Source organism: Solanum pennellii, chromosome 7 (genome assembly GCF_001406875.1).
Source record: "Solanum pennellii chromosome 7, SPENNV200".
Lineage (NCBI taxonomy): Eukaryota > Viridiplantae > Streptophyta > Magnoliopsida > Solanales > Solanaceae > Solanum > Solanum pennellii.
In genome coordinates, this window is record NC_028643.1 from 78,317,261 (window position 1) to 78,330,246 (window position 12,986).

The 12,986-nt window shown below is 27.4% G+C and overlaps 2 protein-coding genes across 3 annotated transcripts; both read right to left on the reverse strand.

The window, feature by feature from the left end:
* Positions 1 to 3,159: 3,159 nt before the first annotated feature.
* On the reverse strand, positions 3,160 to 5,397 carry LOC107025508 (germin-like protein subfamily 3 member 4). 2 transcript variants are annotated; one of them, XM_015226296.2, is made up of 3 exons: positions 4,485 to 5,397; positions 3,905 to 4,160; positions 3,160 to 3,638 (listed from the first exon to the last, which is right to left on the reverse strand). In XM_015226296.2, exons 1-3 carry the CDS (start codon positions 4,541 to 4,543, stop codon positions 3,291 to 3,293), a joined length of 663 nt encoding a protein of 220 aa, XP_015081782.1. In that variant the 5' UTR covers positions 4,544 to 5,397; the 3' UTR covers positions 3,160 to 3,290. The 2 variants fall into 2 exon arrangements, with proteins under 2 accessions (XP_015081782.1, XP_027774414.1); XM_027918613.1 differs by lacking the exon at positions 4,485 to 5,397 and having other exon boundaries at positions 3,905 to 4,478.
* Positions 5,398 to 5,534: 137 nt separating this feature from the next.
* LOC107026506 (serine acetyltransferase 1, chloroplastic-like) lies at positions 5,535 to 7,096 on the reverse strand. The gene has a single exon (XM_015227490.2). The coding sequence runs from the start codon at positions 7,064 to 7,066 to the stop codon at positions 5,987 to 5,989; it is 1,080 nt and encodes a 359-aa protein (XP_015082976.1). The 5' UTR covers positions 7,067 to 7,096; the 3' UTR covers positions 5,535 to 5,986.
* Between the last annotated feature and the right edge of the window lie 5,890 nt (positions 7,097 to 12,986).

Consider the following 12,986-nt stretch of genomic DNA (forward strand, 5'->3'; position numbering starts at 1 on the left):
CTTACTTTTTTTTCCGCTCTTTAAATTATACGTTGAGATAAAACGTTATTTAAAAAAACTGCATTCGAAAGGACTCAACCCATAAATTTAAAAAGTTTATAAAAATAGTATATTAACTAGTATGATTTATTATTAAGTTCTTAAAAAAAAAAAAGTTTTGTGATATTTATAAAATATATGAATTTTCAAATAATTTTATGGGTAATAAGTTACAACTTATAATCCTATTTGTTTTTATAATTAAAAGATGTTTGAATTTGAATATACATAATAACTAAATTTTGAAATAGAGAGCACATGAATCATTAATCTATCACGATTTAATAATTTAAAAATTTTGTACACAACATCTATATAATTTAAACATATTATTAATTAAATTAAGATCATATAGCTTGGGACTCAAAAATAATAAAATAAAGTTTAGAAAATTTCCAGGTGCAATGTAATTCCACAAATGAATTAATCAAGGAGGAATCTGCCCAATGGAACATTTTTAATTTTATTTTTAATTTTTCATTCAAATCAGAAAATTTTACGCTTTAATAAAAATGACTTTTTATTAATGTGAACTTAAACTCAAATTCAAATTAAAAACATCTAATTAAGAATGTATAAACACTTATCTCATTACCATAATTCTTATTAATTTAAATTTAATTTATTAATAAATTTTAAACTCAAACTAATATTATTTCTCTCGACGATCAAGTAAATCATGAAAAAACAAGCCCACGATGGTTGACTTAGATTAGATTTAAGTATGAAAAATCTATATTTAATATCTATTTTTAGTTATCAAATACTATTATTTAAATCAAATTTTAAAATATCAAACTCCTGAGTATGTCATAGAATATTCAACAAATGAAAATGAAATAATTGGCTTAGTGCAAATATGACGATGCACCCAACAAATAAAAGTCTATACGTATTTGACTTGTGTGTACCTTGGTGGAAATTTACCAACCATGCATGTTACCTTCTTTTTCTTTTTTGTACTGTTTCACCGTCATAAAAAAGAATTTGAAAAATATTTTAATTTTAATTGAAATTATTATTAAGATATCAAATTTTACGAAAAACATTTTACCCTTTGCACGGCTGCACTATATAATAATGTATTTTAAAGGTATATATGTGTTCAAGTGAATATATTACTATTTATAATTGTAGACATATATATATACTTTTAAATTACATTATTGTATAATATATGGGGTAAAAGATCCTTTTAAAAACTTAATATCGTTACAATAATTTCGATCAAAATTTAGATATATTTCAAATCATTTTTAAAAAAAATAAACATTTTGTTTATTAAGAATCTTTGGGTTCTCAAGATTAGATTCAAGACTTATGTGTGATTATTTGCTACAAAATGTTTGACGTATGCAAATAAAAGCGGAGCTAAACTCTAATTTTAAATTTAATAAAACTTCACAATTTTCCGAAAGATTCTAAATTTGTGGTAAAATATAGCTTAATATACCTAAGTAATTTATTTAAAACTTAATAAACTACATTTTTTAATATTCGACTAGAAGACATAATCAAAAATTCTAAATCCAATATTTTGTACAAATAGTACAAAAAAAATAAATCATTAATAATAACTACATGCCTAAGTCTCACTTAATCGGGATCGATTATATAGATTATCAATTTATTATTTAAGCTCATATCATATCATTATTCTAATAAATAAATAAATAAAAAGTACCCCATTTTTATTTTTAATAAATTTATTTTTAATAAAATATAATAAGAGTAATATAAAGTAAACAAACATCTTGTTAATGGGAGTGGAAAAGTCAGCAATTGGATGTGAGTGTCGACCAAGAAATGAATTAAATCTTATTTTATTATTTATCTAAACATAAAATCATGACCAAGGACCATATGGCAAAAAAAAAAGACAAAATGTCTAGTTGAGCTCGATTTGAGATCACAATATTATAATTTGATAAAGATTTGAGATCACAATATTATAATTTGATAAAAAAAAATCTTAACAAGATAACTAGACGTGATATGATGATTTATTGTTAAGTCATCGAAATTTGAATATATATAATTGTAATATATAAATAGAAAATATGAAAACTCAATTAAAATAGACAGATAAAAAATGTGTGTATAGTAGAATGATTTTCTCTTTTTCTCAATTAAAATGTCATTTCTACTTTTCAACATTTATCACCAATATCAAAAGATTATTTAATTTATTGGGGGAATGAGAATTATACCAAAAAAAATTAAATTTTTTTTGGGGAAATGAGAAATTAATTTCGATGGGATATTGGGAAGTGATATCTTTAATTAGCTAGTTTTAATTTTAATTAATAATAATAACCAGAAATCATAATCCCAATAAATTGGCACTTATTTCTCTGGTTCTGTCCAATATATAATTAACAATATTATGTGCATTCATTAATATGTTCTGTGGTAAACTCAAAGTATGTGTATATTTTATTGTTTTCACTTTTCATGAGAATACATATTATAAACTTCAAAATTTGAATAATTTTTTTTTTCAAAAATAAAGACAAAAATAGTAGATGACAAGTACATACCTAAATGAACTTCATAGTCGCACTATAAATATATAAATTGATCTAAACATTATAACTATATATTTATATAAGTTGATCTAAACATTATAAATATATAAGATATGCTTTTTACCAAGATGTATACTATATGATTGTTGATTAGAGGTCTGTTTGGTTATGATCTTTATTGAAATTAGTTATGATACTAGCTTATATAATTATTAATCGTATGGTTATTACCGATCAACAACATACCGAGTAAGTGCATCTCATAAATGAAGTCTGGATAGAGTGATATCATGTGTGTATACAACGTTATCCTATCTTGTGAAAATAGAAAAGTTATTTCCGACAAACCTCTGACCCAGTTAAAGCACATCAAATATGGATAGAAAATACAGTAGTGAAGAAGTCATATTGAAAACGAAAATGGAGAAGAAAACAACAATAACAACAAAATATATAATAATCGTTTATATTAAAATAATGATGTCTCCGCGATCCTCAAATTTTGAATCTGCCTCTGTTAATGATTGGTCACGTGGTGTCAAAGTAAATCCAGTATTAAGACAAATGAAAAGATCATAAACTAATGAAACAATTGAAAGTTAAAAGAGAAGTTAATATTCAGTAGTCATATACAGTACTGATATACATATACATTTCGCGATGAATGTCATAAATATTTGGCACAAGTTATATTAGAAACGAAAACGCTCAAAGTTATGAAGTTTAATAACGAAACGATGTCACATTTTTAATCTGGTTTGTTCCCAAGTTTGAACGCGAAAACAACTTCTTCATCAGGTCTCTCATGGGTTCCGAAACAACTGGTGCAAACATTGCATCTGATATACTCAACATACCAGGATTCTGGCTGCTCAGCACTGAGTACACAGTGGCTAATTCAAACCCCGAATTCAAGTTATAATGTAGAAGTCCTCTGGGGACAATAAACACATCACCTTGTTTAAGAGTCTTTTGGAACACTTGGCTTTTCGTGTCGATAAATCCAGCAATCACCACTCCTTTGCCAACAAACATCATCTCGGAAGCTCGTGGATGAGCATGTGGCATTATCTGCGGAAACATAGTATAATAAGCAGCCAAAAGAACGTAAGTTCTAATGAAATGATTCACACAATTCAACAATATGGTATCAGAGCAGGTAAGAGGGGCGCATAGACACAATATCAGTAAGTAACTAAAAGAACAAAGTGTGCTCTTTCTAACCGCTTACACGTTTAGATAATCACACAATTCAAACAATATGGTACAGTAGCAGGCACGAGGGGCACATGGAGTTTAAACATTTAGACGAGATAATTGACATGATTCAACATTACCACGCCATCTACATCCAGGTCAGTCCTGGCAACAGATAACCCGAGAGTGTTGAGTCCTGCAAATTCTGCAGCAGTGACTAATGTTGTCGATGAACGTTGAAAGTTATCCGTGTCACCTTCCTTGCTCAAACCAGAGCTTTTGAAATCAGAAGCAGTAATTTGTGCTGGATTCTTGCATGGATAGCCGTTTATGAAGACGTTCTTACGCGTTGTATCGGTAGGACAAACATCATAGAGATTATCACTATCTTTTCCCCTGCATAGACAAATGTAAATTGAAAATGCTAAGAAGAAACTAATCTTCATTATCATTGTTATTGTTAATGTTAAGTTGTTTACATCTTTATTATATATTCCATATATATAAATGCACAAATTAGTTCTTGATTGCATTAGTGTGAAGTAATAACCAAAAACTTGGAGTTCAATTCACTAAATCATTAAGAGAAGATGTCCAATAATTATCAGTATGGTTAAATGTCACTCTCCTAAATAACAACTTGTTCTTTTTAATCTGAGATGGATTAACCAGATTAATTAATGTAAACGGTAAAATGTTAAAAAAATCAAGAAATCTAACCTGATGCTTTTTCTGAATAAAATGTTGAGATGTATACATTTCTTGGTCCAAAATATCATTGTTTCTGATTTAAGAATGCCTTATCAAGATGCCAAAAAATCTGTAGAAATGATAAGGTACAAGTTTTTATTTGTTTCTTTCCAATTTATTACATACACGCGCATTTTGCGTGTATGTTCAACTGAACTCATTCTTATCCACTCGAACTATATATACATATGCAAACAAAAATAAACATTAAAAATATATACAGGTGTGATAAGATCACGTTCATTCTAAACTCACTAACTCTAAGTAAGCATTTGGGTTCAGATCACATTCATATCCAAACGCCTACTTAGAGTTATGCCCAGAGTAAATATGTGTAAAACCAGGAATTTCGCTGCTTAAAGTTACCCTTCAATCAAATCACTGAGAAAAACCAGTGACATGAGAGCTAAGGTTGAGAAAGTTCATAAACGAATTGATGCGATACTTGAAGATGTTATTAATGCGCATAGAGAGTAAAAGCCTACACCAAAACAGAGCAAATGCAGTTGATGTTCTTCTAAGAATTCAGAAAGAAGGCAATCTTGACGTTCCATTGATGCGTAAAAATATCAAAGCTGTCATACGTATGTCATTCATAGACGAATCCAGAATTTAAACTTGTCCGTTCTGGTTCTAGTGGTGTTTTAACTTTTTCAATGCTGCTCTTTCATTGAAAGTAACAGCTAGAAAAATACTGTTCTATGTTTTGCAGCATCCAAGACTGGATCTTTATGGCTGTTATCTCTCTTTCAGAACATTTTATCAGCGGTGAGCGATACATTTTAGTTCTGCAGAACCTGTGAACCCTATTGTTCAATCTGCCACAGGTGGTGCAAGCAGCCAAGCACTAGTGTGATGTATCAAGCAGTTCAAGACAACAAATATTGCAATAAGCCTTTCATTGGATTTCCAGCAGTAGTACAAATAGTTCAGGAAAACGACAAAATAACGCGCGAAGAAGTTAAATACATATTTCTGCAACTATAACACTGGAAAGAGTAAAGAAAGATAGATGCCAACTGCCAAGTAACAATAAGTTACATGTATACATTTCAATTATTTTATAATATGTACACATAGTTCGAGTCGAAAGCAATAGGTTCAATTGAACTCACAAAACCTGTCCACATTTGAACTTAAGCAATAACTCCTATGAGACATATACCAACATGATGATAATTCATCCAACACTGAACTATTTGCTATATCAAGTAAACTAGTACAGTAATCTCTTAAATCTTAAACCAGTTACCATTAAAGGTATATGTTACAACATCTCTGCATTTAAGAGAACTTGGATTCTCCCTAAAACTAAAATTCCGCGAGGACCTTTTCACCTACGTTGCTTAAATTCTTCAAAAATGCTCGGTCCGTGTCCTAACAGCATTTTAAGAGAGTCCGAGCAACGTAGCTTTTAACTAATCAAATATGAAGTTAAAACAATAGTAAACAAAACTCAAAGTTGTGCAATTTTATATTACATAATCAGACCACTCTGATATATGTGAAGTATGATCCATAGTGAAGCTAGGTATCTTATCAAGTCTCTTTGGATTCTCCTTCCCTCCTAGCAATCTCGCCGGATTCCCAACAGCGGTTGTCCTCGCCGGAACTTCCTTCAACACAACAGACCCTGCCCCAATCTTAGCCCCATCTCCAATTCTAACATTTCCAAGAACACAAGTTCCAGCACCAATCAAAACACCATCACCAATCTTAGGATGTCTATCCCCACATGCTTTACCAGTGCCACCTAATGTCACATTATGCAAAATCGAAACATTGTTCCCAATTACAGCAGTTTCACCAACAACAACACCAGTAGCATGATCAAGTAAAATCCCTTTACCAATTTTAGCACCAGGATGAATATCAACAGCAAAAACTTCAGATACTCTGTTTTGTATCAACAGAGCAAGAATTTGCCTCCCTTTAGACCATAACTTATGCGCAATTCTATGAGCTTGACAAGCTAAAAACCCTTTAAAATTCAAGAAACAGTGTACGTAACTAATACAAGCAGGGTCCCTTTCCTTAACAGCTCTTAAATCAGCTTTAACAGATTTAATTATATCTGTTTCTTCTGTTAACACCCCAATAAATAAATCAAACAAAGTAGTACTAGGAAGATTAGGATTACCCAATTTCATAGAAAGATGATTAGCTAAAGCTCTCTCCATGGATTCATGAGCTAGAATTGAAGAAACGTAATAACTAGACAAAATTGGTTCTTGGTCAATATCTGACCTAGCTTCCTCTTTCATTTTCAGCCATAACTCATCTCCCAATTCCTCGATTTTCGAGCTTTTTTCTGAAAAGGGTTTGCAGGAAACAAGGTCAGGGAAAGTGGGTCGGCAGTATTTGACGTAATTGTAGACATGGTTATCGATTTGTGGCTTGTCTGGGTCACGAGAAAGTGGGTTTTTTGGTGGATTTTTTGTTCTTGAAGCGTGAATACAAGCGGCCATTGTTAAAGATGAAAACTTGAAGGAATTGTTAGGAGAAGAAAGTGGTATTAGAGGGAATGATGATCCGAGAAAACTCGAGTACATAGAAATGGAAGAAGAGAATATGAGGCGTTGAGGAAGAAAGACAAGTATATATAGAGAAGAGAAAATTGTGGATTTTGTTGCCTACGTTTGTGGCCCAACACCATTCATTTGAGTGAACTATTAATTTTTACTTTATCCGCGTGTTCGATAATCATATTAAAATCTAATTAATATAAATTTAACTTTATATATGGTATGACTCTTTTAAAAAAAGAGTACTCAATATTCAAATTTGAACAATATACATTTGATTAATAAGAAGGAATTCTAATAATTCTACTATAATCCATATTGATGAGTGATTTATTTTGATATATTCAATGTTTTGTAGTTTTATATTTAATTTTATTTTTTTAAAAAAGAAAAATCTTCATTATAATGGGGACTCAAAAAGACTTCCATTGATAATAATAAAATTTGAATTATTCTCTTATTTTAGAGAAATGGTATTTTAATTTTGTTAATATTTTTATGATTCAATTTGTCTAATATAGTTAAAACACGAAATGAATTTAATGAAGGGTTTTAAAGAATTTGACTTTAAATATTTCATCATGTTTCTATATAAAAAATTTATATGAATTTTTCACATAATATATTTAAGATTATAAGATTAAAATATTTTGATGTATTTCTTTAACTAAGTTATAAAATATTTTTTTTGCTTTAAAGTATGACAAAAGAATTAAAATGGAAATAGTAATAAAATGTTTAATTTTAATTAAATCATGTTACACATTATAATGTGAAAAAGTATAAGATTTAGGAATAAAAATGATTTATTTGGCAACTTTTTGACAAAAAAGGTGGATATTCTTTGAAAATGCCATGTGGGGACATTTTTTCTACGCCTTAGAAACACAGCCACAATATAAAATGAAAATTTATATTTGTATTTTTAAATTAAGTAATGTTCAGATAATAGAAGAAATTGTTCAGATAATAAATATATTTTAATTTTAATTTTGAGATAATACTGACAGATCCTTATTTTCATTTAACTAATTAACTTTAACACAAAGGTAATTTGACTATTTCTAGGAATCTACATAGGAAATAAACGATTATTGTAGTTTGTGTAATCATATAAATTAAATAATATTTGGATGACCAAAAAGTCTTTGAGGAATCTTTAGTAAAGGATAAGTATTTGATTGATTCAAGTAATATTAATTGAATCTTAGTATAGTTGGTGACTTTTTCATTATTTTTATAATTTGTAATATTAATAAATTAAAAGGCTATTGGTGGGAACTTTTTACTAAATTAAGCCATTACATAAAACAATTTATCAAAATAATACATTTTTCAAAATTTTACAAACTAGTATAAACGTATTTCACAGTAACGTTTTAGGGTATATTTCATTTTTTAAAAACTAACACTATCAGGTTGATATACGTTACTGTGAGTAATGTTTTACTCCTAAAACGTTTTCTTGAGTAATGTTTTAGGAGCACAGCAACGTTTTAGGAGTAAAACATTACTATGAGTAATGCATATCAATCTAACGTCGGCAACTTTTAAAAAATAAAATATACCTTAAAACGTTACTGTAAAATACATTTATACTAGTTTTGTAAATTTTTAAAAAACATATTATTTTAGTGAATTGGTTTATATAACGACTTAGTTTGGTCAATACTTCGAGAAAAATTCACTTTTGATGTCAAAATTACACTACTCGTTAAATACAAACTTTATAATTTTTTAAGTTAGGTTTACAAACGAATTGATTTGAAAAATGATTTATAAATTTTTGAAGTTTAGGTTTACAAACGAATTGATTGATAAAATGATTTATGATTTTTGAAGTTAGGTTTAAAAACCAACTGTTTGAGAAAATGATTTATAATTTTTAAAGTTATATTTACCAACGAATTGATTGAGCAAATGATTTTTTAAACAAGAGTCACACGTCATAAATCTTCTTAATACTTTTATAATTGAATTTATCTCTTATGTGCAATTATAAGTATTTTCTTATCAACAACAAAATAAAAAACTAAACTCGCATTTGTGCTTAAGATCATATACTGCTAGTAAATAAAATATGCTAATACTTTTTATTGAATATGTAAAAATAATCTGACAGCCAGAAGTAAAATTAGGACTCGAAGTTTATTAATTCAAGATTTTAATTTTTTAAAGTCGAACGATATAAAGTTAATTAATTTTTAAATATAAATAAAATTTAAATTAAATTTATTATGTTTAATTAAATTCGACTACATATACGATAATATAAAAATTATTTATACCGACAAAACTCGTATGAGTACATAACAAACATGTCGTTTGAAAAAACGTACACGCAAACCTCCAATTTATCATCATAATAATAATTGGGACCAAAGTTGGGGAGCTGAACTTGGTAACTTTTATTTATTTGTGGAAAAGTAAATAATTTTTTTTTCCTAAACAAATTAAGAAAGTTTAACTCCTAGCAAGTAATAATTGTACAACGCATTAATAAAAAATGTTAAATACTGATGTCTTTATCGTCTTATATTTTTATACGATATTCTAATGTCTAAATATAAATTATGAATTTGCTTATGTGGACGAATTATTTCAGTATTTGAATATACCTACATTTTCTTTTTAATTGATGGTTAAAAATGAAAATGATGTAATAATACAAACTCAATCTCAAACTCATGTACCCGCCCCCTCGAGAACCTAAGGACACCCTAATCAAATGACTCAATACGACAGATATATTTAAAGAACCCTTTTAAAATATGTATATCAAATTTAATTATACATGTGAAAAATGTTAAAAAATAAATATATATATTATTTTAAAATAATATCGTAAACTATATTACATACTTATATCAAATAAAACTATCCTCAACGTCGTTTTAGACTAAGAAAGAAGGAAAGCTCATTGCTTAGGTAAGTAAGAAATCTAGTCCAACTTGATCAAAAGCAAATTAACATTTATTTATTAGGCTAAACTATCAATAACTAATTAAACAACAATTATTTTTTTCTTATAAAAAATTACCAATCACATTCATTAAAAAGAAATATAATGTGACGTTTGCGATGACATGTTTATTTAATTATTTATTCTGGAAGATTTCTTCTTCATGAGTCATGAGACCGCCACTATACTAGGCCCTACCTTATCAAAGACTTCTTCCACAAATTATAATTATTTACGATTTAATAACGTATTCGGTATAATTTTATAAATTAATTTTTAAAATTATTTTTTTAAAAATATAATATAAGTAAATTTATTTAGTATTAGCAAAGTCTGAGGGGTTATATTCTATAGGCACAAAGTAATTTGATTAAATATGAAATTTAAAAAAATAATCAAAATTTATACTTAAAAATGAATGCTTGAATAATTATAAAATATCTCATAAAAGGTAAAATAAAAAGTTTAAGTATAAAAGAGTGTCATTCTTTTTATTAGACCAACTAAAAGGAAGAAAGTATAAAAAATAAAACGAAAAATTATATTTTGTTTACAGATATTATTCCGATCTAATTTGTGTGACATTTTAATTTTACGTATATTTCAACATAATTTGACTCATTCCAATCATATTATTCAATCCACATTTTTTCAAAGTCTTGTGTAATAATTAATACAACTCCTATGAATTTTCATTAAATTTTTTCCTATTAGTAGGGAAGTGAATTGGAAGTTGAAGGTTTGGATTTTATATATTATAATTTACAATTAATATGTGCCGTTCACTTAATAGTATAATTTCTTAGTAACTATAGTGGTCAAGTGGCAATATATAATATAGTTGACAAGACAAATTTAAAATGAATTGTCTGCCATTTATGAGATGAAAAGAACTACTCAAACCGATAGTGTAACGTGGTGAGATTGTTTTATTCTTAATTGGTAATTATGAGTATGGAGAAAATTTCGTCGGAAATAATATGTGCGATTTAAATTTAGTCAGACTGCAATCTGGGCTTCAAACACCATATGAAAAAAAAAATAACGTTAATATACGTGTCAATAAGTGAATTTCTTATTTATTTTTTTGAGTTAACAATAAATAATATTTTAAAAGTTTTTATAAGTAATTTAGCCAAATATATCAGAGATGAGGGTGAGTAAAATGTATGATATCATATAAAATTGTGTGAAGATGAAATGTATTGAAAGACGAAAAGTGTAGCATCTTAAGAAAAATTATAAAAATCTTTTAAGTTTGACCCAATGCTATTAAATTTGTGATGTGTTCATTCGTAACTCCAAAAAACAAGTGAATAAAGAAAATCTTTAAATTTAAACTAAAATTACTAAATTTTAGTGAATTTATATTGTAAAGTATACATCGACCCTTTTTTTCGAGAAGAGGACTAAGTGGATAAAATTGATATTCGAATTTGGCATCACAAACAGAACACATAGCATATAATATAAGATATTAGTCAAAAAAAGATGGGCATATTATTGGTGGGGTCAATTATTTTTATGATCGTGAAAACTTTGGTTTAAAAAATTATAATAAATATATGTATGGTTGGAAGTGCTTCATGAATCTAAATTTTGAACCATTGGAGTTAAAAAGCATTTGCCTTTTCAACTTCTTTAGAGGTCGCCGCATCCTATAAGAATTAAATTTTCTTCGATTTCTCGTTCGAAATTTGATATTTATTTTAAATTTTTTATATTAAAAGTAAGAAAGATAATTTTATATTTATAATTTTTTGATATTAATATCTGTTATACGCGAATTAAAATTTTATATTAAAATTAAATGTATTCTAATGAAGCGACTTCAAAATCAGAATTCGAATTTGAAATATATGGTCAAAAATAAAGGAGTGGATTCTCACTGTTTTGAATAAACATTTAGGTAATATGTAATTGATGCTAGAAAAGAGTTTTTGAAGTTATTAAAAATTATTATTTCATTTGAATAATATTTTTCAAACATTTCATCGGTATTTTAAATAATTGTAGTAACAGAAAGCCAAATTATTTATGATCAAATACCCCCACATTAATAATTCATTTAATTGCATTGTTTGAGTGAGTTGATCTTTAATAGCCACTAGATTTTAAACTTATACCAAGACATAAGTTCTTTAAGAGAAAATATTTGGTATATAAATATTAGGACACAAAGTATAAAATTAAGAGAAAATATTTGGTATATAAATATTTCTATCATATCTGTAATTTGAAATAATTATATTTTATCTCACCATATTTAATAATTTCATATTTGATTTCAAGTTAGATACGCTAATATGCATATCATAATCAGTGAAATAGAGAGAGAGACTAATGAAATTTGTCTATGTATCCTAGATTCATGCGAATCTACTTGGATACAATATATTTAGACATATTACACCTATTTCTGACACCATTATCCTGAGATACATGTATCTGGATGTACCAAAATTTAGTATGATTTGTAATATTCACATTTATCCGGTACATGCGAATCCACTTGTATCTAGAATAGATTACACCTAATTTTGACCTCATGTATTTCAATATACGTGTTTTTGGATATATGGGCGTACTAAAATTTGATAAGACTTATAATATAGCAAACTAGTGTATATCTAATTAATTAGTTCCTAAATCAATGAGATTTAATGTCCATAATAATTTAGAATTGATTAAATTGGGCCTCATATTTGTGTATTTTGGTTTAAGTTGGGCTGGAATTTTTATCCACTTAAGAAGCCCATTTTATGAGCCCATCAAGCTATTGTTTCAATTCTTCTTTCTTTTTTCTAAAAATGTCAATTATTAGTTATAAAGTATGATATACAATTAAATGAGAATAATTGAATTGGGACATTTATAAATTACTTTACATAATTAGTCAACCTCAATATTAATGTTATTTAATTCTGTTAAATATTTTAGAAAATTGAGTTTACTGCGATTTAATAGCTTCAATTATAAATTTGG

Excerpts from the sequence above, each read along its gene's own strand:
- LOC107025508 (XM_027918613.1), bottom strand. The coding sequence starts at position 4,297 with ATGCAATCAAGAACTAATTTGTGCATTTATATATATGGAATATATAAT. Across the intron at positions 3,639-3,904 it reads ACCTGGATGTAGATGGCGTG|ATAATGCCACATGCTCATCC; the intron begins GTAATGTTGAAT and ends ATGTTTCCGCAG.
- LOC107026506 (XM_015227490.2), bottom strand. The coding sequence starts at position 7,066 with ATGTACTCGAGTTTTCTCGGATCATCATTCCCTCTAATACCACTTTCT.